The sequence below is a fragment of the Doryrhamphus excisus genome, chromosome 18 (assembly GCF_030265055.1).
Source record: "Doryrhamphus excisus isolate RoL2022-K1 chromosome 18, RoL_Dexc_1.0, whole genome shotgun sequence".
Taxonomy (NCBI): domain Eukaryota; kingdom Metazoa; phylum Chordata; class Actinopteri; order Syngnathiformes; family Syngnathidae; genus Doryrhamphus; species Doryrhamphus excisus.
In genome coordinates this window covers 5,461,588-5,488,644 of record NC_080483.1, presented here as the reverse complement: position 1 = coordinate 5,488,644, position 27,057 = coordinate 5,461,588, and the positions used below count along the sequence as shown (strand labels likewise).

Here is a 27,057-nt window from a genome sequence, read left to right as displayed (position 1 = left end):
ACTGAGTCCATCATGATGATGATGATTATTCATCCTTTTATTCAACAAGTGTGTATTTTGTCTCATCAGCACCATATCCTCCTGGACACCACCCTTTCATTAGAACCTCACATCAAACAGTTAACCCGGACTGCATTTTTCCATAGCCCGACTCCGTCCATAACTAAAAACCCACCTCTTTAAATCTGTTTTTAATGTCTAACTTTTTATACCTGATTGCTGTGCCCCGCCCTGCTTTTACTCATGTTTTAACTGTGTATTAACCAATGAATGTTGTGTTTTAACATATCGTTTACTCTGTTTACTTGTTTTTATTCAACTCCATTCTTCTGTAAAGTGTCTTGAGTATATATTATTATTATTATAATGCATGTTGAGGATGGGAGTGTTTGGTAACGCTATAGCCGTTGGAGCCTCCTATGGGATGCCGTTTAGGGCAAAACACATCAAACATCTACACACACACTTTCAATGTACTCACAAGCACACTGATTTTTGCACCTATGACCCGAAACAGGGCAAAATACATTCAAAATCTGTACACACAAACACAAGTCATACACATACACACTCACTGATAGTGGCTACACATGCACACACATACGTATATAATATACACACTGGACTAGGACTTTTCTTGTCTGTTTAAACTGGGTATTCAGCGTGCGTTTGTGCGCACGTGTGTATGTGTGTGTGTGGAAAAATACATTTGGTGTGCCCGGAAGCTCAGTTCAGTGTAACCGGAACTCACCTGAAACCGCATGTTTACAGGAAGACACTGCTACAGCTAATTCCAATATTGGCGTTTCAAAATAATGTTCTCAATTTTATACATTTTTATCTGCTTTGCTATCAAAACTTCTTACTTCATACTACAAAGACAAGGACTCATTATTTACTATTTTGCGTACATATACAATCCATCCACCTCGCTTGCGTGCTAATTTTGAGTTTTAGCATCTTAAGCATGTGTATTTTATTCTGAAACTCAAAACTCAGTTTCAGGTGAACTTCCGGTTACACTGAACTGAGCTTCTGGGTACACCGAATTTATTTTTCCACACGCACACAAGTTTAAACAGACAAGAAAACTACTACTACTGTGTGAATATTATATATGTGTGTGCCTGTTGTCGGTGTGTGTACACGGCTTTTTAACATGCGTGTGTACCCATTGTCAGTGCGTGTGTGAATTGTGACGCGCACCCCCCCCCCCGCCTCCACACACACAAACACATCACACTGACACAATTTAGTACGATATATAAAATATTTCTCTCATCATTAAAGTTCGTGTTGTGCACGCTAAAGACCTCTCATAAGCAGACACGGCTGCTCCAATTACTTTTGTGTGTGTGCGCGCGCATGCTCGGAGAGCGCGCGCACACATAACGACACGCATTTCACCTCAAGCCCGGCGTTCGATGAATGAACAAACACTATGGGACTGAATTGCCAACGTTGGCATTAAAGCGGTGTTGGTACCAGCAGTACATATTAGCCTCCAACTACATCAACAGCCCCCTAATTACAAAGGTAGGCACTTTCAGACCCAGAAACTAAACTATATTGTAGCGTCGCTGGGAGCACTTCCTGGTTCCCAGCGTGCTTTGCGGCACCGTCGATGTAAATAGTTCGTCAGTTTGTAGTTAAAGTTGCATAGTTGTTCATTCTTGGTCTGCTCAACTAGTGAGAGTGCTTTTATTCGTCTGTTGTGGTCTTTCATGTTGATTTTGAATTTAATGGGCTTAGTAAGGTGTGAAAAGCAAGCTAATTCTATTACTTGTGAAAACGCGCCTTAGATGTGATTCAATAGTGGGGCGGAGTACCGCGAATGCGTGTTTTGCGGGGTCCTCTGTAGCCAGGGCAACACAAAGCTGCCCGGCGGATGCCTGACTCTAAATCATGCGGCGAAAAAATATATTGGCGAACCCACGCGTGTATCGGCCGATGCGATTCAAGGAAAAAACACAAATATCGGCCCGATGTATCGGTCGAGCCTTAGTTTGTCCTAAACGGCCTCCCATAGAGGCTTCAATAAATGGTTACCATGTCAGGAAGGGAAAAAGTGAATCCTCAGTGTAGTGACGACTCACAACTTCTTTGAATGAATCTTACTTTGCCTTTTTAATGCTTGAAAATGCTTAATTTACGCCAGAAATATGTACAATTGCTTAAATATGGATATTTTTGGACTAATAACAGGCTGTATTCATGTTATGTTACCATGAAATATCATAACATGAGCTTCCGATGTCATAATAAGTAATAACAACATCTTGAGCCACATTCAAAGTAGATAACTTTATTTAAAACACGAGTCTCAAATGAAACAAAACACTTGACAGAGTGGCAAAAGCAACATAAATCTTAATACGAGGAGTGTGTACCTGCGTGTGTATGTGTTAAGTGTGTGATGTGTGAGTGTGTTTACGTGTGTGAATAGGAAATGTAATCAGGACTGGTTCACTTTGGAGAGACCTGTTTAGACCAAGGCTGTAGTACTTTAACACACACACACACACACACACACCGCTGCTATTTGCACCATTTACTCAAAGCAATTCCTCTTCCTGTGTGTGTGTGTGTGTGTCTGATGTTCTTATGGGGTGAAAGGCAGGTGAGGGGTTCAAGGTCACCTTCTAACACAGACATTACTTTTGCTCTCTAATGCTCTAAAAGTCACCGCACTGGCCTTTCAAAATAAAATGTCATGACTCCACGTCGGCTATTAAAGCAACAATAAGGGACAGATCCTGGAAAAGTAGCATCATCACAAACCTTGCTTGCAGACTGCTTTATGCATGATATTGTGTCTTGTTAAGTACCTGCTACATAAACAGGAAGTACACACACACACACACACACACACATATATCCCACCTGCGTGATTCAGGTTGTACAGTAAATCTGCTTGTGCACTGTGGAAGCGCTCCAAAGAGCAGATCTGCGCCGTAAAATACAGTTAGAGCGCCAGGCGACAGGCACAAAGTTCTTTATGTGGTCCTGCTGAGCCCTCAGGGAGAGGATGCATTAATATCACACACACACACACACACACTGTGGCAGTGATCATGTGAACATCTCATCACTTTATCAAATAAAAGAACCATTTCGCCTTCTGATGACTTTTCATTTCAATTGACGACATTTAAAATGTAAACAAGCCATCATGCTCATCTTTCTCCCTCTGTGGGCGTGGCTACAGGCGGCTTCATGGCGGTGAACGCGTCGGGCCGGGCGTCGGGTCAGAGGGCGCATCTGTACATGCCCAAGCTGAAGGAGAATGACACCCACTGCATCGACTTCCTCTACTCGCTCTCCAGCCGGGACGGAGCCAGCCCGGGCACGCTCAATATCTACATCAAGGTGTGTGTGTGTGTGTTTGTGTGTGAGACAGTCTGCTGCTCTCCGAAATCCATTCTTGTTGATACCTACTGTTTTTTCTTGAAAATATAGAAAATTCTTCCCTACAAAAAAACTACTTATTTAAAGAATAATTTTTGGGAAATATACAGCTTTAAAAAAAAAATCCTTGAAAATTATAATCTTTTTTCCCTTAAAACTACATTACTTCTTTCTGTGAAAATAGCAATTTTTATCAAAATTTAAAATATAGAAAATTTCCTAGAAATAAACATATTTTTTCTTGAAAATCTGGACATTTTCCATTCAGTCTATCTTGTGTCTATCTTTAAAAATATATTTTTTTTCCCTAAAAAGTTGCATTACATTTTGGAATCTATAAATATTCTTGAAAAAAATGACAATTTTATTGTCCTGCAAATCTCGACATTTTCCCAAAGAAAACTCACTACTTTCCCCCCAAAATATACTTATTAAAAAAAATTATAATATAAAATATATAGACATCTTTTCTCAAAAATACATGGATTTTTTTTCAAAATAAACACCTTTTTTCTTGAAAATATAGAAAACTCTTCCCTACAAAAAACCCTATTATTTAAAGAATAATTTTTGGGAAATATACATCTTTAAAAAAAAATTCCTTGAAAAAAAAATCATCTTTTTAAAAAATATATTGAGCTTTTTCCCCTTTAAAAGTACATTACTTCTTTCCTTGAAAATAATGATTTTTATAAAAAAATTAAATATAGAAAATTTCCTAGAAATAAACATATTTTTTCTTGAAAATCTGGATATTTTCCATCCAGTCCATCTTGTGTCTATCTATAAAAATATTTTTTTTCCCTAATATTTTTGAAAAAATAAACAATTTTATATTCCTGAAAATCTTCCTGGGAATAAACATATTTTTTCACATTTTCCATCCAGTCTATCTTGTGTCTATCTATAAGCTCTCTTACTTGTGGGTGTTGTGTTTCCCCACGATGACATCACTTCTTTGAACGTGTGTGTCTGTGTGTTGCAGGTCAACGGTGGTGCTCAGAGTAACCCGGTATGGAACGTGTCTGACACCGTTACCGATGGTTGGGTGAAGGCTGAGCTCGCCATCTCCACGTTTTGGCCCAACTCCTACCAGGTGACCCCACTATCTCAATGGTTTGCTAACGCTACATTAACACCTCGCTTTATTAGCTACATATGACTCAGCCTTTACAATTTTCCGAGGAAGAATATTTTGTAATATTGTCAGCACCGTGTGTTGAGCCACATGTGAAGTCATAATATCAGAAACGGTAGGACTCCGTGGTCACACTTCACCGTTTCCACTGCTGAATCCTCACCGCAAGTCGTTGATATGCAGCCCGGGTCACAACACTGACAAGTACAGCCCGCTATGGATGCGTGTGTGTGGGTCAGGAGTGCACGGCCCTGCTGGCAGCCTGTCACTCTGCTGAATGTTTCAAGAGGAAGGCACACAGCCGTGAAAATAAAGCCAAGGAATATCAAGTCAGGGGATGACGACGATGAGGAGGAGGAAGAGCCGTGAGACAAATGAGGATTGATGACAAGACGACGGAGAGGCTCCATGAGACTGAAGAAGAAGTGCATTAGGACACTTGCTGACACTTTCTTTACTGGAAAACTCCCTCAGGAGTCCATCAGAGTGTGAAGTATGTGTGTGTGTGTGTGTGTGTTTCACCCATACTTGTGTTTTTCCTCTTCCCAAGGTAATATTTGAAGCAGTTTCGGTCCAGGGACATCCGGGTGTCATTGCTGTTGACGACATTCGAGTTCTGGCTCATCCATGCCGTAAGTGTGTGTGTGTGTGTGTTAATAGCTGACCCTGCACAACTGTAGCCCCACTGAGCATCATCTGTTTCTCTCAAACACACACACACACACGTAGAGAGTGATTGTGAGGCTTGCAGACAGATTGCAGGGAGGCAGGAAGAAGGTCCTAACTCAGGGTCTTCATCGCTCAAATCTGACAAGAAACTCCGCTCCAACAAACTCGCAGCATCGGCCCCCGCAGGCTCCTCCCCCTCCCACTGTTCACCCAGCCTGCCGACAACATTCCCTGTCCTCGCCTGCCTTTTTCTGTCGGCATCACACCTGAAGTCCAGTTTGTAGAGGTGGGCCTGGGTCACAAGTCAGTCTGGAACTAGACTTTGTAGAACCTGTACACCCTTGAACTTGGTTGATACTTCTTCTTCATCCCCGCCAACACCATTGTGAAACTTTTGTTCAGTGCAGTTCCCCTCCAAAACACTAGAGGCGTTGTGGTCCGTGGAATCGACTCAGTGAAGATGGTCTTAGAGGGGGAGTAGCGAGCCAGCATCTTGATGTAGGACGGGGTCACCAACCCATCCATCACCAACCACGAGACAGATAAAATGAAAGCATACATGTACCGATGTTAGAAAAGCTTACCATTTCCACATTTTTTATGCTTCATTGAATGCATCATGGGCGGCACAGTGGTCGAGTGGTTAGTGCGCAGACCTCACAGCTAGGAGACCAGGGTTCAATTCCACCCTCGTCCATCTCTGTGTGGAGTTTGCATGTTCTCCCCGTGCATGCGTGGGTTTTCTCCGGGTACTCCGGTTTCCTCCCACATTCCAAAAACATGCTAGGTTAATTGGGAACTCCAAATTGTCCATAGGTATGAATGTGAGTGTGAATGGTTGTTTGTCTATATGTGCCCTGTGATTGGCTGGCCACCAGTCCAGGGTGTACCCCGCCTCTCGGCCAAAGACAGCTGGTATAGGCTCCAGCACACCCACGACCCTCATGAGGAGAAAGCCATAGAAAATGAATGAATGAATGCATCATTGTTGCCTCATCTTCCATTATCATCAATTAGTGGCGATTCGCCATACATTTTGTACTTGAAGCTAAAAACTACGAAGCATTTTTAGGGTTTAAATCTGCATTGCATCGTGAGTGAAAGATGGCAGTTGAAGAGTGAAGGGAGCTGAATGTAATCTGATCACTACACCAGCCACTCGAAATGGGAGGAGAACTTCAACGTCAAGCTGTCAGGAGGGTTTTGGAGGGAGAGGAGCGAGTCATGTGTCAAAAAATTTTATGGACGGGGTATCTACTGTAAACATCTCACCTCGTATATTTCTGGAGTGTTTGGTTGAGAGAAATAGAAGCTCAGCTGATTTTGGACCACCCTCAAAATCAGTAAGTGATGTTTTGTTCTGCTGCGTGAAAAGAGTCACGTCTGTTTCTCCAATGTTTGCTGCAGGGAAGGCGCCTCACTTCCTGCGTCTCCAGAACGTGGAGGTGAATGTGGGCCAGAACGCTTCCTTCCAGTGTACGGCCGGAGGAAAGTGGTCTCAGCATGATAAGCTGTGGCTCCAGGTCGGTACCATACCTTCACTCGTGCTGACCACTCTTGTCTGGTCCGCCAAGGACATGTTGTATTTTTACATTTTTACAGTAATCCCTTTTGCTTTTCATTGCTTCACTGTTGAGACAATAGCCACCGCAGGAAGTACTGTATACAACAGGAAATTAAAAAAAAGTCATGTGTGAGACTCTATTATGACTTTTATGTCTTATTCCTATATATGTCGACTGTATTGGGAATAGGAGTGTAAAGGTGACATCGTCAAGAAGGCTTTAATGATGTTACAAAACACATTTAGAAAGTCAGAAACAGGAAAAATCATGTAATTTATGAGTTATTTATTAATCAATCAATTAATCCAATAACTAATTTAATTCATATTATTAAGAATAAAAACGTTGTAATCTAATGTCTAATGTAAACAAGGATCAATAACATTTTAATATTATGAGGAAAAATGATGTCATTTTAGTGGCATAAAGTTGAAATAGGAATGAAAAACGTTATTTAATGTTGCCATAGTATGGAAACAAACAAAAGAAAAAATAAAGTTGTCATTTTTACAAAATGTCACAATGTTACAAAAATGTAGTCAAAATATTATGGGAATAAAAATATTTCAAAAACATTTCCAAGATGATAAAATGGCAATTTTATGCGAATAAACTTGTGACATTAGAGGAAAAATAATGTAATTCATGAATTATTTATTAATCTAATCAATTAATAACTAATTTAAAGTCATATTATTAAGAATAGAAAAGTCGTAATCTAACAGGGATCAATAACATTTTAATATTATGAGGAAAAATGATGTCATTTTAGTGGCATAACGTCGAAATACAAATGAAAAACGTTATAAAAAATAAAGAAAAAATGAAGTTGTCATTTTTACAAAATGTCACAATGTTACAAAAATGTAGTCAAAATATTATGGGAATAAATTATGAAAAAAAAATTCCCAGATGATAAAATGGCAATTTTATGCAAATAAACTTGTGACATTAGAGGAAAATTTATGTAATTTTTGAATTATTTATTAATCTAATAAATTAATTTAATAACTAATTTAATCTATTTGTTTTAGTAATATTGGTAACAAATAAAACAAAATAAAGTTGTAATTACTGGAAAATTTGGTTTGGGAAAAATGTATGGTATTATGGGAATAAAGTCAAAATTTCATGAAAATGTAGGATTTATTACGATTTACAAGGTATGTCCAAAAAGTATCGGTTCTGATAATTATGGGCTTGATATCAGCATAAATATGGGGTGATATCGGTAGGCATTTAACTTTTAAGGAAAGCCAATGTAGAGCATGTAGCACAGATGTTAAAACGCCACATAGCAATGTAATAAGTAGATACAAACACACAAGACACTACCACCGAATAATGCAGAATAACCAACATCTATGTAAACATGTAACTTATTAGCAATTTCACAAAGAGGAACGTTTAAATATTTTGAAATTACAAAAGACACAAATAATAGGATTTTGTCTTAGCATATCTTCATGTGTTGCATCCTTTCATTTTTCACCATGTCGTCGTCCCTGGAAAAATGTTTGGATCCCCCTGTCTAACTCCAAAGCTACGGAATCCTACTTTGTAGGAATTGACTTATCAGGTCAGGTCTGGAACTAATTAAGCGCCTTACGGTAATACCATCTTAACTAACTTAACTTTATGTGCGTTGTTATGAATTCTAACAAATGGCAAATGGAACCATATTTCATCATTTATGCTAATTGCTAAGAAAAAAACCCAGGCAGTGTTTTGGACCACCTCAGCGTTCCCAGCTGTAATTCAAAGCTGATTAAAAAGCGTTTGTCGTGTTTTGCACCAATGACTCCATCTGTTTGCTTTCCCGCCTGCATTTATGTGACCAGCATGGAGATCCGGCGTGCGTACAAAACACTACTATGACGTGTGGGTGGGTTGTGGGGTGTGCTTCTGCAATAGATCCCTATGTCCATCTCTCTGTCCGTAGTGGATGGTCTGCTTCATCGTCATGGCAACCGAACACAATAACAATAACTATATGGCCCCCCCTATGTGGCCCCATTGGCTAACATGGACGCTTCTGTGGTTACAGCAGTGGAACGGGAAAGACACGGCGCTCATGGTCACCAGAGTGGTCAACCACCGACGCTTCTCGTCCACCGTCAGCGTGGGCGACACGTCACAGCGTAGCACCAGCCGCTACCGTTGCGTCATCCGGACAGAAGGTGGTTCGGGAGTGTCCAACTATGCCGACCTCATCGTTAAAGGTCAGTTTCGGGCAAATATGCATCAACAGTCGTTGAAGATGTTTGCAAGCATTGTTGCAGTCTGAGCAAGCAGACCAGCACCATGGACAGCACCACGGCTGATAGAAACCCCTAATGCAGCAAACACTGTACAATAACAATATTCATTCATTCATTTTCTACCGCTTATCCTCACGAGGGTCGCGGGGGGTGCTGGAGCCTATCCCAGCTGTCTTCGGGCGAGAGGCGGGGTACACCCTGGACTGGTGGCCAGCCAATCACAGGGCACATATAGACAAACAACCATTCACACTCACATTCATTTGCCCTTGATGATAACATAAATAGTTTAATTTAAGCAATGATATATACTGTAGCAAAATCGCTTATATTTTTACATCCATCCATCCATTTTCTACACCGCTTATCCTCACGAGGGTCACGGGTATGCTGGAGTCTATCCCAGCTGGTACACCCTGGTCGTATATTTTCACATGATTAACTATAACATTGTATATCCAAAAATTGTTACTCTTATGAGCTATTTTTGTTGTCATCGTTATATTTGTCAAAACAACTGAGCCTTTAGATGGCATTCAAGGCATTACGAGGCATTAAAAGGAACACAAAACTGAAGAAACAAAGTGGTCTAATTAATTGTTTTTCCCATTATTACTTTATTCTCATAATATTTTGAATTTCTTCCCACAATTGTGTAACTTTTTCCACAAAAAATAATAAAAAAATGTATCATAATATTACAACTTGTAGAAAATAACACCAATAATTTTAAATATTTCAACTAATTTTTCCTAATAAAAATAAAAAAATATTTGTGTAAAATTGTGGCTTTTTTCTCTCATTAGAAAAAACTTTTATTCATTACTTTTATTTATTCTTGTAAAATTACAGTTGTTTTTTTTATTTCTGCTTTATTTCTTCCACTTATATAAACTTTCTTTTTGTAAATGTTATTCTCGTAACTATGCCTTTATTCTCATAATATTTTGACTTTGACTGTTATTTTCTGCAAACACATTTTCCAAAATTTACAACTTCATTCATGTTGTTTCTAATAATATTACCACTTTTCAACAATCATTTTTCTTCAATATTTCATCTCTGTGCGACTAAAATGTCATTATTTTTCTTCCTAATATTCTTTTTATGAAATGTTAGATTGCATATTTTTCTTTTAATATTTTCACTATAAAATTTGTGTTGTATCTTCTATTTCTGCTGTTTTTTTTTTTTTTGTATATTATCCAACTATTTAAACTTTCCTCAAAATGTCTTATTTTCTTTTTAAATGATAGCATAATATTTCTTATTTTATTCTCATAACATGAAAATATTTTCTCCAATCAAATTTTCTAAAAATTGCATGGTTTGTTTCTCATAATATTCTCAAAATATTCAACTTTATGCTATTGAAAGAGTGGCATTTTTGCTGATAATATTATTCTCGTAAGATGCAGACTTTTTCTTGTTTGATTACAACTTTTTTTGGCTTTGTATTTATCCTCTAAAAATTAGTTTTTTTTTACCATTTCTGCTGTTAATTGTTTGTTAATTTATGTCATGTTTCTTCCATAAATTCCAACTTTATTTTGTTTTGTTGTTTCTCGTGATATTAAGACTTTTAAGAAACAGTGTGTCCTATATATTTGAAGAGGGGAGAAGATGCAAGTCCCATGTGCACACACACGCTGCCCTGGGCACACCTGGATGAAGGCAGCACTAATTAACCTCCATTTCGCTTAGCCACCCAGGAGGACACACAAACACATGCAAACCCAAACTGCACACAACACGCACACAAACTCAGGTGACAAAGGTGCACTCTGCATGAAAACAGGGAGATACACACACACACACACCTAAAATAATTCACAAATGGAGCACAACAGGGAAAAAGTACAGACAGATTTAGCAACACACTCAGGCTGTGTGTGTGTGTGTGTGTGTGTGTGTGTGTGTGTGCATGATATTGTTCACTGATGGCATCATGGACTATTCCCCCTGGCAGTACGCATGGCACCTGAGCTTCACACACGTACGCCGAGGCAAACACACATTCACGCACACACACACACACACACACACACACACACAGGGTGCATGAGTGTGTGTTGCGCTAACAGATGGTAATGACACTTCGGGTCCCTGAACTCATCAAAATGTGGCACGCTCACACACACACACACACACACACACATGCGGCAGCTTTGCCACCAGATGCAAACATCCTTCACAGCCAATAAAAGGTTAACTGCGTCATTTATAGCAAATATTCACTGGCTCTTATTATTTCATTGCAATTTTCATTCCATTTCAAACCATAAATGTCAGCCAGGAAGTTGAAGCGTTGTGTGAAATGTCTTTGCACGTTAGCAAACATTTTAAGAAACCGAAACACACACCAGGACATTTATTAGGTACCCATTCAACCTCATGGGCCAGAAATACTCATAGTGGAGGGAGGGGCTTGAGGAGGCTCTTGCAATAGTGCTATACCAGTGGTGTCTAAAGTGCAGCCCGCGTGCCATTTGCAACCTACAGCTTTTTTTTCCATTCTAAAAATGTAATTTTACAAGAAAAAAGTCAAAATATTAAGTTAATGTTAATAATGTTAACTGTAACTGATGTTAAATGTTAACTGTAAGTATTATATGAAATACAATGTTCAAATTAATGTCATTTTTGAGTCATAATGTTGTGAGAATAAAATATTATGGGAATATGACTGAAAAATGGAAAGAACACGAGTAATTTTGCAATCTCTTACAATCTGATGAGAGAAAAAGCTGTGAATTCATGGAAATAAAGTAATAAGCATCACTTTAATGGCATAAAGTTGAAATATTAATATATTATAATTTATAATATATTGGCAATAGTGCTATACCAGTGGTGTCTAAAGTACAGCTTTTTTTCATTCTAAAAATGTAATTTTACAAGAAAAAAAGCTTCAAAAAAGTCAAAATATTAAGTATGATGCTAACTGAAATGCAATGTTCAAATTAATGTCATTTTCAAGTTATAATGTTGTGAGAATAACGTAAAATATTATGGGAATATGACCAGAAAATGGAAAGAACACGAGTGAAAAAAATTGTAGAATAAAGTCAAATTATTAAGAGAATAAAGTTGCAATCTGATGAGAGAAAAAGCTGTGAATTCATGGAAATTAAGTAATATGCATTTAATGGCATCAAGTTGAAATATTAATATATTATAATATATAATATATTGGCAATAGTGCTATACCAGTGGTGTCTAAAGTACAGCTTTTTTTTCATTCTAAAAATGTAATTTTACAAGAAAAAAAGCTGCAAAAAAGTCAAAATATGAAGTATGATGCTAACTGAAATGCAATGTTCAAATTAATGTCATTTTTGAATCATAATATTGTGAGAATAAATTAAAATATTATGGGAATATGACCGGAAAATGGAAAGAACACGAGTAATTGAAAATAATTATAGAATAAAGTTAAATTATTAAGAGAATAAAGTTGCAATCTGATAAGAGAAAAAGCTGTGAATTCATGGAAATAAAGTAATATGCATTGCTGTAATGGCATAAAGTTGAAATATTCATAGTACAGCTTTTTTTCATTCTAAAAATGTAATTTTACAAGAAAAAAAGCTGCAAAAATACAGTACATGGTCAGTCAGGAGTCTCCAGTCGCTAGCTTATAAGCTACCAGTAGCTCCTAACCACTTTTCAAGTAGCTCTCCAAAGACTTTATTCATTTATTATCAACTCCCAAAACGACAAAATTAGAAAATGGGATTTGGCAGTTGTCCGGAAGTCCTCTGGAGGACTGCAGGAGTGTGACCAATCACAGGTGAGCGGGCGTGACCAGAGGCGGGTTATGGGAGGAATAAACTAAAACAGACTGTTTTGGAAATTCATGGAATTGCAGCCAGAATAGGTGGAGATTCTGGAAGATCTATAAAGTTTGTGAGCTTGTTATTGTGTGTAGCTACTCTATAGGAGTCCACGACTCAATACAAAGGGACCAAAATAGGTCTTCTTTCTTTTATGATGAGGAGAACATAATGTCATTTCAACAGAAAATTGGAAATTAATTCATTCATTCAATTTCTACCGCTTTTCCTCACGAGGGTCGCGGGGTGCTGGAGCCTATCCCAGCTGTCTTTGGATGGGAGGCGGGGTACAACCTGGACTGGTCGCCAGCCAGCCAATCACAGGGCACATATAGACAAACAACCATTCACACTCACATTCATACCTATGGACAATTTGGAGTGGCCAATTAACCTAGCATGTTTTTGGAATGTGGGAGGAAACCGGAGTACCCGGAGAAAACCCACGCATGCACGGGGAGAACATGCTCCACACAGAGATGGCAGAGGGTGGATTTGAACTGTGGTCTCCTAGCTGTGAGGTCTGCGCGCTAACCACTCGACCACCGTGCTGAAAATTAGAAATTGAGATTATTAAAAAATAAAAATTCCTACTTTCGATGATGAGCAGAGGATGGACCCGGAAACCATCAGGTTTCCATGTCTCGTGTTAAATGTAATGCTACATGTTATGTTATTTTCTACCAATAGGGGGGCGACATACTGTACAGTGGGAAGATAGAACCAAGAGGGGCGGGGTCACGACAGTAAAGCTATGATGCTGATTTGATTGATACTTTAGTTGCTGATGAAGAACAAAGAATCAGGTCTTCCGAGGAAAAGTGGGCGGAGCCAAGAATGTCATCACACGTGACAGCGACAGATCGCTGCGGATGGTGTAATTCTATGAAAGGCTAACCACATTAGCCCGCCTCCTCCGCACATCCAGCTTATTCTTCCTGCCGTTGTTGGCATCGGGATGGAACACGGCAAAGATTCCTTCCTCTTTCACAGTCTAGCGTGTTGATGACATGAGAGGCTGTTCCTTTGCTGAGGGTGCAGAGGCCAGCACGAACGAACGCAAGAGGAAATGTCTGCTTTCAGATCGTCTTTCAGGCGCTTTGCAAAGGCTAAATGTGCGTATCAGCAAAACATGCCGATAAACGACTTTCACACACGGCAGCGAGGCAGAGGTTATCCCGCCTCTCGCCGTCTCATTATTTCAACGCAATATAAAAACCTACAGAACAATCTTTGACCCCTATTTCAAGTCCGACGAGCAGCCAAACGGGTCAAAGGGTTCTCCATGTTGGTGGAGGTCACACAAGCCTTCATTTCAATGCATGGGCTTCTCTGAGGAACACACCGCAGCATTCTCATGTCAAAAACCTTGAGCTCTTACATAAGAAACGCCTTCCAAAGCAGACTTTACTATACGTACAACACAGGTGTCAAACTCAATTCCCAACATATCATTTACAGCAGGGGTCTCAAACTCAATTTACCTGCGGGCCACTGGAGCTAGGGTCTGGGCGAGATTGGGCCGCATCAGGTTTTCCCAAAAAAACAAAAAAAACGCATTTATTAAAAACAGAAAAATTAATAAACTTTGCTTTGGTTACGATTGGTGCGGGGATATCAGCTGTAAGAAAAAAGGAAACTGTCGGAAATGTTTGTTTGCCTCCACCACGGCAGTTTAATGACTCCAAACCAAACCCCCTCCCAACCTAACTAACTAACTAAACTTCCCACCCACCAACAAAGACAACCATGAAACCCCAACTTCATCCCGAACGTTTAACCCCCCCCCCCCCCCCCCCACCCCAAAAGTGTCCCAAAGTTCCCCAAAGAGTCAAAAAGTTAGTCCTCAAGACAGAGGTGAAAGCCGCAGTTCCACTCACGGACGCGCATCCACCTGTCAGTCCATCCCGGAGTCCGGAGCCTTGCGCAAAGTCCAAAAGCTCAAGCGGAGAGAAGGGAAATAAAATTAAGTAAATCAACACATCGGTTAGACCACCCTCGGCCATCTCTGTGTGGAGTTGCATGCCCCCCCCCCCCAACTTCCAAAAACATGCTAGGTTAATTAGCGACTCCAAATTGTCCATAGGTATTAAGTTGAGTGTGAATGGTTGTTTGTCTATATCCGCCCTGTGATTGGCTGCTAGGGTGTACCCCACCTCTTGCTCGAAGACAGCTGGGATAGGCTCCAGCACCCCCCGCGACCCTCGTGAGGAAAAAGCGGTAGAAAATGAATGAATGAATGCATGAATGGAATATATCACATGTTCTTCATATATCAAATACATTGCTTTATAAAAATTGCATATATTTGAAAACGACATCATATTTATACTGTATATCACATATATTTATAGATGACATCATATTTATACTGTATTTCACATATATATCATATTATCATACATGTTCTTCATATATCAAATATATCACAGCATGTAGATGTATCACATATGTTTATAAATATTGCATATATTTGAAAATGGCATCATATTTATAATGTATTTCACGTTTATTTATAGATGCCACCATATTTATGTTGTATATCACATATATATCATATTTATACTGTATATCACAGATGTTTATTTGTAAAGTTGCGGCCTATATGGCCCTTGCTGTAAAAAAGTTATGCCCCCCCCCCCACCCCGGGATGTGGCTGGACTGTGTTGTGTGGATGCCTCACACTGTGTAGTTGCACTGCAGTAAAACTGCCTTTTGTGTCATTATGCTGTTGTGTGAGTGTGTATGTGTGTGTATGTGTGTGTGTGTGTGTTGCCTGCCTGCCAGAGATAAGACTCAGCGGGGCGTAGCTCAGATTCACAACTGTCACTCTCAGAGGTGTATATGCGTGGTGTGTGTGTGTGTGTCTGGGTGGTCATGAACCTGGGTATGGTTCAGAAATAACTCCCTGCAGCGTGTTTGTGTGTGTGTGTGTGTGTGTGTGATTCCTTGCCCACATACTGTACATCTTCTATATATTCTACCAGAACAAAAAAATAAAAAAAATCAATAGGAGCGTGGACACAGTACGACTGGTTCTGCGGAGGCCGGGTGGGCTCAGCCGTCCACCCACAGTCTCCACAAATAAAACCCTGCACGCTAGCGCCACCACAAGGCAACTCTTGCTGTTGAGTGCACACACTGTGAAGCACAACAACATGCAATGCACTGACAGAACGGTGAGTCCACAGTGTCGAACACGTAGCATCCTGAATAGTCACCGTTTTGCCGAGGTAGCAGAAGGGGAGGGGTGAACTGGAGTGGTTGCAATTCACCACTAAAAAAGGAGAGAAGAAGAAATGGGTAGATATGGTGATGTCAAGTTCACAGTGTACTTACTGAAGTGTACTCACATAAGTATTTGATGATTGGTATTCTATGGCCGTCACTCTTTCTTTCATGTGCATCATCCTGCATGTGTGTGTGTGTAAGTGCAGAATAGGACACTTCTTAGAGAATTTGTGAGGAGACGTATAAGTAATGCATGAGCAGGTATGAGGTGTGGGGGATGACTGAAGGAGGCGCAGGAGGAGCAGAGGGGTGAGGGTGAAAAGTTGAAAGCAATGGAGGATGCGGATGATGATGATGATGATGTAAACACCAATGGAAGTGTCTTCAAACTGCTGAGCTCGCCCAGCCCAAGACATGCTCCGATGTGGACGCTCTCATGTCCGCTAGACAAGGGCATCGACATATTAGAAACAGGAGGATAATAATGGAACAGGAATGATGATAATATACATTGTCCGCCTCATCTCATCGGTGTGTGTGTTGCACTGTCAGCAACACACACACACACACACACACACACACACACACGTCCAGTGAACCCTCGGCTGAGACATTAACAGTAAAAAAGAAGCACAGTGTCCTTCTTAACCCTCCGGGCGTCGTAACACGACTCACTTTTTACATTTTTTTTTGTTGCACCCCACTGTAAGCCCACCCCACTAAGATGAAACCAACACTATTTACTCCCAACACACACACACAAACACAGAGTGTTGATTTTAGCAACAGTGTGACTTCAGCAGAGAGTAAACGGCAGCCATCAACTCCTCCAGACATTCGCAGGCAGCTGCTGTCAATCAAACACACCAACACACATAGCTTCAACACACACATCACTGTGTTTTCTCCAAATAAAATGACACTAATGAAGTAACAAGGAATCAAGTTCATAGTTTTCCCATCACTGTAGCAAGCTAGCTAGAATTATCCACCTAGTTTCTGGTCTTTGGACTCCAAATCTGACTTTTACTACAGTGACATTTTGTTGTCAAAGAAGACCTATTTTTCAAATAAATTTTTCATCCCTTAATATAAATTCTGGGACACACACACAGAAAACTGTCTAGATCATCCAGAGTATGCACCTATTCCAGCTGTATTTCCTTGAATTAATTCATTCCACCCACAACTTCGCTGTGATTGGTCCCACTCATCTTCTATAGCTTACAGCTTGTTCCCTGGCACGCCCATATAAGGAGTGAGCCTGTGTTAGAAAAAAGTATAAATAACAATAACAATAACAATGCAGACACGTCATCAAAACCTCATAGGCAGGTTTTTCAGAGTGTCAGGCACATTTCAATGCAACCAGCAACCACTGTTGAATGTAAGCATCTCAACCAGCATATGCATTTTTGTCACCTTTGATGTCAGATCAAAGTCGTCACGCATAATGTGAACTCAACCTACACTGGGGTGGGGGGGTCATTTGAAGGGGACCCCCACTGGGTCCAAGAATATTTGCTTCAACTCTTGTTATTGTTTTCATTATTAACTGTTGAATTCAGACTGCATGCCTTTATATAATGACAAATGGCCACAGAATAGCATAAAAATTCCCATCTGAAAACAATTATTACATTTTCTAACCTATTTAATCACATTATCAAAACATTCAGCTCAGGCTATTGATGTTCCACACCCCCCACATTCCCACTTTCCTTGGAATTCCACACTTTCCAAACACCAGTTTCCTTTGATCTAACAAATTGTTACTACTTCCACATTGTAAATTTCCACAATTTTTGCAATTTAAAATAAATGGACATATTTAGTTCATTCATTACATCAAAATTTCCACATCTTAAAATGTCCCCCAAAATTCCACATTTTCTGGCCCGTAAAGTCCCATAGAAATAAATTGCCTTTCTCAAACCATTCCGGCGCCAAACCATTGGGGCTGTCTATTCCTCACGTTCCATCAATTCCCACTTTTTCCCCAATTCCACGTCCTTCATTTGGGCTCTTCAGCTCAGCATTCACACCCAATTTCCACACAAATTGCCCTCTCTAGTTTGTTTTATTGTTCTCGCTCATTCTGGAAATGACATCTACATTGGAATTATTCTCAGTGGATTGTTACACACACACACACGCACACACACACACACAGTATAAAGGTGTGTGTGCATGTGTGAGTGATTGACAGCTGGCTCACTGGGCCTGCAGACTTCATCCATAATTCTATTCATAAATATTCTGATGCGGTCTTGAGGGAAGCCAAATATTCGGGTCAGTTCACCTTCTCCCACATGTTAATACTGTCAGCTAGTATATAAATATAAATATGAATATATGTCTGTGTGCTTGCAATGGAAGCAATAAAGCAAGCAAATGCTTTTAGAGTTGACAGCCTTGTTTTTTTTTTCAAATGAGAAAGTCAAGTTGCTGTCAACAAAATGACAAATGAGTTTTCTAACCAAGCACTTTCACTTATCCAACGTCTCCTTTTTTTTCATTTTGGCGTATTTAAAGAGAGACGCACATGTCTCCCTTCAGTTCACATTAGCATCATTTAGCATTGTGGCGTTGACAGCTGTAGCAGCAGGAAAGATCTGTACAGTGGATCCCGCCCCCTTTTTGCAAATCAGCAAGCAAAGTCGCGACGCTTGCTCCAAAAAAATACTTTTGTTAGAAAGCAGGTAGTTTATCCTGCAGAAAACACATCTCATTCCAACAGGCACTTATATTGCAAATGTTGATCAGAAAGTGGACGAGGACGTCAGCTAGCACCAAAGTTTGGAGGCGGAGGAGTAAGCCGTATGTCAAATTAGTAAGATTAAATTATGCAGAAAATAATATGAACAAGGGCTGCACGGCGGTCTAGTGGTTAGCGTGCGGACCTCATAGCTAGGAAACCAGAGTTCAATTCCACCCTCGGCCATCTCTGTGTGGAGTTTGCATGTTCTCCCCGTGCATTTGTGGGTAACATGCTAGGTTAATTTAGCGACTCCAAATTGTCCATAGGTATGAATGTGAGTGTGAATGTCTTACTGAGAACAAACACTTTGCTAACAGCACTCGATTCATCACACTGCAACTTAAAACTCAAAATGTGTATAAACAAATACACAAACATGCCCCAAACATGCCGAATGGTTAGCATGTAGGCCACACAGTTAGGAGATCAGGAAGACGTGGGTTTTCTCATTGTGGAGTTTGCATGTTCTCCCCAAAACATGCTAGGTTAATTGGCCACTCCAAATTGTCCATAGGTATCAATGTGAGTGTGAATGGTTGTTTGTCTATATGTGCCCTGTGATTGGTTGGCCACCAGTCCAGGGTGTACCCCGCCACTCGCCCCAAGACAGCTGGGATAGGCTCCAGCACCCCCGCGACCCTCATGAAGATAAGAATGAATGAATGAATAATATGAACAAATGTTTTCTTTCTTCCATTTTGTAGCGCCGCCCACTCCCATCGCCCCACCCGAGCTCCTGGCGGTGGGCGCCACCTACCTGTGGATCAAACCCAACGCTAACAGCATCATCGGCGACGGGCCCATCATCCTGAAAGAGGTGGAGTACCGCACCACCTCGGGAAACTGGGCCGAGACGCATGTGGTGGACGCCCCCACCTACAAGCTCTGGCACCTGGACCCCGATGTGGAATACGAGATCAAGGTCTTGCTGTCCAGACCTGGAGAGGGAGGAACGGGTCCCCCGGGACCGCCGCTGGTCACCAGGACCAAATGTGCAGGTAAGAGTCTTCCTGTTTGCTCGTCAGGCTTGTGATTGGCTGAAATGGAAGCACGCTCACACCAGCAAGGACGAAAAAGGGACAAGAACATATTTCCTTCGTCTTCTCTGAGAGAATCAAAGATGAGGATAATTGGGACATTAGGAAGCTGCTGGGAGATGAAGGCGGGGTGGGGGTGGGTGTGAGGGCAGGTTGGGGCAATCATGGCAAATAATGATGATGCCGGCGGGGGTGTGGAGTGCTCCTTCATCTGATCAAGTGGCCGCTTGTCACATCTTCATCCCCGCACACTTCCTGTCGTCTTGCTGCGTCTCAATTTGCACACTTGCCAACTTACACTCAGTGTACTCGCACTTAGTCTTTTGAGTGCATTAGTGCTTTCACACTAAGAAGTACTGCAAAATGCAGTACATTGCATTTCAGGATGCACTCCAAAAATAGTCGCCATCTTGCCTTGATAGCGTAGTGGTGAACGACAAGGTATTTTAGTCTAAAAGTACGGGAAAAAGGAAAAACGGGAAGTTGGATGGAAAAACACATTTTATGGATACTTTATTGAAATTTATAAATTAAAATTAAAATTAAAATTAAAATTAAAATTAAAATTAAAATTAAAATTAAAATTAAAATTAAAATTAAAATTAAAATTAAAATTAAAATTAAAATTAAAATTAAAATTAAAATTAAAATTAAAATTAAAATTAAAATTAAAATTAAAATATTTTTATTTTTATTTTTATTTTTATTTTTATTTTTATTTTTATTTTTATTTTTATTTTTATTTTTATTTTTATTTTTATTTTTATTTTTATTTTTATTTTTATTTTTATTTTTATTTTTATTTTTATTTTTATTTTTATTTTTATTTTTATTTTTTAATTAATAAAAAATAATTAAATTTAAATAAATTTGTTAAAATTAAAATTAAAATTAAAATTCAGGAAATGCACTAAAACAATATGTAGTATTATACATGTATTATACACTGGTCACGTGGTGCCAGAAATATTAGCCACCATAAGTCCAGGAACTAAAAAAAGCAAAAAAAACAACAACAAGGAACTCTCCCAATGTCTTATTTTTTCTTATTATGTCTACTATATTGGATAATAGGAGTGTAAAGATGACTATAGGGTTGTTATTTCAAGTCAGGAGTTCTCTAATGATGTTAGGAAACTTAGAAGGTGGCGAATACGTTCTGTATTCTCTATGAAAGTATTTCATTTACACATAAGGAATCCCATCAGGTCTGTAACCAGTTCACCGCAATAGAAGAGGGATTACTGCACATAGTTTAGACGACAGTGACCAAATGTCCTCTTTTTTCTACCTTGTCCTGGTAAGTGATGAAAATATCCCGGTTGTCATTGTTTCCATTTGAGTGTCTTTTTCAATTTGTGTTGCCAAAAAAGCCAAAGAAAAAGCCAAAGATAGTCCTTGCCTAGATTAAGCCTGATAGAATCGGGGGTGTCATATCTCCCAAGTTCTTGCGATTCTTTAAGCACCGCTCAAACAAACCTGCTGCCACTTCCTGTTTACAAAAGAATAGATGCTGGCTGATGGGAAGTGATGGTGAACAGAGTTGCTGTGTTCAGTGTGTGTGTGTGTGTAGTAGAGATGAACATGTGTTTCAAGGCTATTTGCACTGTGTTAAGCTGTCACAACCATTCACAGGATGGTGTGTGTGTGTGTGTGTGTGTGTGTGTGTGCGTGCGTGTGCATGTGATGGTATTGGAGCAGGCAGGTATGACAGGTGTTTTAAAGCCTGCTGGCTATGAGTAGCTTTGGTGTGTGTGTGTTCCTGGTTGTGTACCTTTTGTGTTTCTCTCTGTGTTCATGTTAGCATCTTTAACTGAGCCAAACATAAAATACATAAAAGCATAAATTATTATGAAGTTGAAAGGAAGAGGACAGTCATTCTTCATTTGTGGTGGATAATTGGTTTCAGACCCGACTGCAAAGTAGCGTTCCTTATTTATAAATGGAATATTTTGGAATAGAAAACCCATTTGCCACCTTCTGAATACTCTTTTTAACATTGTTAGAGACCTCTTGACATCAAATTACATCGCTATAAGAGAATAAGACGTAAATAAGCCTTCACATGTTAGTGTTGGGAGAGTTTTCTACACAGCGTACTTCCTGTGATGCTATTGTCTCATCAATGTCACATTAATGACACCTAGTGACCACTGTAGAGTACTACATATCATAACAAAGGTGTTTGAAAGCGTCTACTGAATGCCTTATATATGTATTTTATTTCATTCAGTCACTTTTATGCTTGAAAATACTTCATTTGGGGCAGAAAACATGGAACAAAGCAAATAACGTTCTCCTTATTTCTAAAATCACAGGAAAGTGAGGCTGAAGTGTAACAACACAGCACTTGTTCAATGTTCCCCTAAATATACAACATAAGGTGGCCAGAAATATTTCAGTATTGAACAAAGCAAAATTTGTTCTCAATCAGAAATCACTCCACACTCTTTATTGCTCTCTGGTTCTACCATATCTTACTTATTGTGTGGAAATATGGGCTAATAACTATAAAAGCAATCTTCACTCGCTAAATGTACTGCAAAAACGGTCAGTAAGGATAATTCATAATGCCGCCTACAGAGAACATACTAACTCCTTATTTCTAAAATCACAAATACTTCAACTTGCTGATATAGTTCATCTTCAAACAGCTAAAATAATGCATAAGGCTAAAAATAACCAATTAGCTAAAAATGTCATCCAATACTTCTCTACAAGAGAGGAGAAATATGATCTCAGGGAAGAACATTTGAAACACTTATATGCTAGGACTACGTTATGCTAGCCATAGCATTTCAGTATGTGGAATCAAACTATGGAATGGATTGAGTAAGGAAATCAAACAATGCACAACGATGAGCCAATTCAAGAAACAATACAAGCAGTTGATGTTTGCTAAATACAAGGATGAAGAGTCTTGAACCAGTCATGATGTGCTATATATATCACTATATTGACACTTACTATGGTACCCATTATGTCATTGGATGCTCATATCACCTTGTACTTCGGTATGAGGTACATTATTAAAAAACAAACACCATAAACTGTATTATGGAAAGCAGGAAGTGAACAAATGTAACAGTCACTGATTGTAAAAGTACCAGATGGAGGGGTAGGATTTAATAAGCTTTGCTTCTTCCTACTCCTTTTGGACATGTGGAACTGGGAACTGATTATGGGATGCACTCAATTGTAATCTGATGCATGTTCAAATGAAAAAGAACCATGGCCATGACCATTACCATTTCCATTCCCATTCCCATTCCCATTCCCATTCCCATTACCATTACCATTACCATTACCATTACCATTACCATTACCATTACCATTACCATTACCATTACCAAATGTGCACACTTTTGACTAATCAACCACCAGACATCAGGATTTATTAATTACTATATTTGCTAAAAACTGTGAAGCAGAAAACTCGGACGCGCTACATGGTGAGGGATTACTGTAAAGCGGGGGTCACATCTTGTGTACTTGTGCACATGGAAACCCGCATTGTGATTCACAGCTTTCCAAGCGCGCTGACCATTTTTTGTGGAATGCTTCCCATTTTAGTTATGAAACAACATGTTTGAGACTCTTGGTATGCCAAGTAATGAACATAGTAGAATAATAACAATGACATGTTTTATTTTGTAGCAACTGCAGATGTCTTTATGTGCTATTCATCAACCATCACGTGGTGCATACATATGACATGATCCTCTATTCTCCTGGAAATCCATATAGGATTTTTATTTTTTAGCATTACCTGAATAAAATAGCCTTTTAATTCCCCAGCTGGCCATAAATCCTCCATTTTTCTGCGCTTCCTCCTGCTGCTTTACGGACAGCAGATGTTAATGTGAGTGCTGGCTAACTGGTCTCCATGACGCTCACATATGCATCCATAAATGATACACACCCATAAAAATCTTAATGTAAGTGTTGGCTCCTCCGCAATAAAGATGCTCTTCTCTGATTTGACTTTTCACCAAGGTGAGCAGCAGATGCTCGCTCAACCTGGCTCTCATGGACATACCAAACATGAAACACACAACAAACAACAGTTTGGTTTAAGTCATCGAAATGTGTGGCAAAATCATCTTATTCAATAAGAGAATATGATCTTATTGAATTATTGTGGGTTCATTTATTTATTTTTTATTTTTTTATTTTTTGGTGTGTCAAGGGGAGCTGCTAGCTCTCAAACAAGCCAGGTTTTTTGAGAATGAGACTTGAGAATTTTTTTATATTAATGTAATTTATTTATTTTATTCATTTATTTATTGGGCACCTGGTTAATTCAATTAATTTATTATGTTTTTTTTATCCATTGGAGTTTTCAAATCAATTTTTATTATTAATTTTTCGATATTTTTTGTCAATTTAGTATTTTTTTTCTTTAATTTCTTTATTCATTTCTTTATTCACCTGGTTAATTTAATTAATTTATTAGGGTTTTTTTTATCCATTGGATTTTTCAAATCAATTTTAATTTTTAATTTTTCCAGAATTTTTTTTTGTCAATTTAGTATTGTTTTCTTTAATTTCTTTATTCATTTCTTTATTGGACACCTGGTTAATTCAATTAATTTATTATGTTTTTTTTTATCCATTGGAGTTTTTAAATCAATTTCTATTATTAATTTTCCCTTTTTTAGTCAAATTTGTATTTTTTTCTTTAATTTCTTTATTCATTTCTTTATTCACCTGGTTAATTCAATTAATTTATTATGTTTTTTTTTATCCATTGGAGTTTTCAAATCAATTTTAATTTTTAATTTTTCCAGAATTTTTTTTGTCAATTTAGTATTGTTTTCTTTAATTTCTTTATTCATTTCTTTATTCACCTGGTTAATTCAATTAATTTATCATGTTTTTTTTCTCCATTGGAGTTTTCAAATCAATTTTTATCATTAATTTTTTCATAATTTTTTTTGTCAATTTAGTATTTTTTTCTTTAATTTCTTTATTCATATTTTTTTTTTCTAAACGTAATAAAACTTGCACCTAAGTAGACAAATTGATACAAGCTGTAAACACTGCTTGTATAGACAATGTGTGACTATTCATTCAACATAGGAAAACAGGTATACTGTATATGAGTGGAGTTATACGTTATATAAAAGTTATATAAAATAGTTATATAAAATAATACGGAATATTATCTTGTCTTGTTGTCCGTTTGAGTGAGAAGCGTGTGCTTGTCATTGTGGGGTGAGGGGGTGGGGTGTGTGAAGTTGGTCTCGCGAGCTGGAAGAGTGTGAAGCGTCGAATCGGCGGCGACAGACACACAAAGACACACACCAAGCTGCAGACTCATGGCTTTATTGGGACATGAACATGAACATGTACCATGCCGACATGCGCTCTCACGGTGTGTGCACATATATATATACTATACTATACATATACTATATACTACTACTATACTCTACTACAGTATACTATATGTGTGTGTGAGGGACAGTGCCTGTTTCCTGCGGAACATTAGTGTGCAGTTCACACTCAGCAGTGTAGCAGCTTTAATCAACACTTGACTGAGCTGTGAGGAGACGATGAGTAACGCTAACGTTAGTGTGTGTGTGTGTGTGTGTGTCTCACACAGGGAGTTTGGATGAAAGCTGTCTGAGAAATTCTAACAGAGACAAAAACATCTTAGATTAAGACAAGATAAATGGTTAGATAAATGATTATTGTTGCAAAAAGGAGAGAATAAATTGACAAATGCATGGCGATGTCACTTCCGCAAATGTGCGGATGATTCGGGATTCGGTAGTGCAGGCTCCACGACCACTCAGCGAAGTTTGGAAGCATACGGAAGAGCCGAGCGACTAACGTCAGTCCGGTTAGGTTACAAGTACTTGACACATAGTCCACGTTCTTTCTTAAGTGTCATTACTCAAACAAACTGAAACACAATTAATCTATCTTAAAAATAACTATTTCATCCTGATTAATCATAATTAATCCACTGCAACCTTAAAAGAAACATGAGTACTTACAATTCCAATCCAATCCCATAGTCCACATTCTTTCTTAAGTGTCATTACTCATACAAAATGAAACACAATGAATCTATCTTAAAGATAACTGTTTCATCCTGATTAATCATAATTAATCCACTGCAACCTTAAAAGAAACATGAGTACTTACAATTCCAATCCAATCCCATAGTCCACATTCTTTCTTAAGTGTCATTACTCATACAAAATGAAACACAATGAATCTATCTTAAAGATAACTGTTTCATCCTGATTAATCATAATTAATCCACTGCAACCTTAAAAGAAACATGAGTACTTACAATTCCAATCCCATAGTACACATTCTTTCTTACCTTTTATGAATTTTAAGAAATTTTAGTTTTTGTGTTACTACCCCAACCTTCCATAAGTGGGTCAAAAATGACCCGGTCAGGTTGTTTTCTTGAAATATCTTCCTAATTAATTTTTTTCATTATTTCATATTCCAGGTATTCCTAAAAAAAACATGTTTTTAATATCATGCCATTCACATTTTTAACTTACCTTTTATACATTTTAAGAAATTTTAGTTTTTGTGTTACTACCCCAACCTTCCATAAGTGGGTCAAAAATGACCCGGTCAGGTTGTTTTCTTGAAATATCTTCCTAATGAATTTTTTTCATCATTTCATATTCCAGGTATTCCTAAAAAAAACACGTTTTTAATATCGTGCCATTCACATTTTTAACTTACCTTTTATAAATTTTAAGGAATTTTAGTTTTTGTGTTACTACCCCAACCTTCCATAAGTGGGTCAAAAAATCAGATTCTCCTTTGGTGTTCTTCTATATTTATCTTTGACTTTCTTTGGTGTTTTGTAATAAAACAACAACATTATGCTTCAGCACGCACACACACACGCACACACACTTTGTGAACGTGTTGTTATTCCTCTATGGCAGGAACTCAAAGTGTGCTTTTTATTGGCGTCTGCGTTCTCGTCTTGTTTGAGTGTCTTTTTATTTGTGTGTTGCCTTTGTTGTTACAAAAGACTGATGTGTCTCGTTTAGAGCGGGATAAGGGGCTGTTTGGACCCTTTGTGTGTGTGTGTGTGGGGGGGGGGTATGGGGGGAACCTACGGGCTGTAGTCGTACTCACAATTAACGAAGCAGAAATTGGATCCT

The 27,057-nt window shown here is 38.6% G+C and overlaps 1 protein-coding gene across 15 annotated transcripts in view; it reads left to right on the top strand.

Moving 5' to 3' along the window:
* ptprt (protein tyrosine phosphatase receptor type T) overlaps positions 1-27,057 on the top strand; it is a 224,702-nt gene that overhangs the window by 39,105 nt on the left and 158,540 nt on the right. For all 15 annotated transcript variants that reach the window (XM_058054365.1, XM_058054362.1, XM_058054361.1 and 12 more), the window contains exons 3-8: positions 3,209-3,369; positions 4,394-4,504; positions 5,097-5,178; positions 6,623-6,738; positions 8,828-9,002; positions 19,574-19,867. In XM_058054365.1, coding sequence (XP_057910348.1) covers positions 3,209-3,369; positions 4,394-4,504; positions 5,097-5,178; positions 6,623-6,738; positions 8,828-9,002; positions 19,574-19,867 — 939 coding nt within the window. The remainder of the gene's footprint in view (positions 1-3,208; positions 3,370-4,393; positions 4,505-5,096; positions 5,179-6,622; positions 6,739-8,827; positions 9,003-19,573; positions 19,868-27,057) is intronic.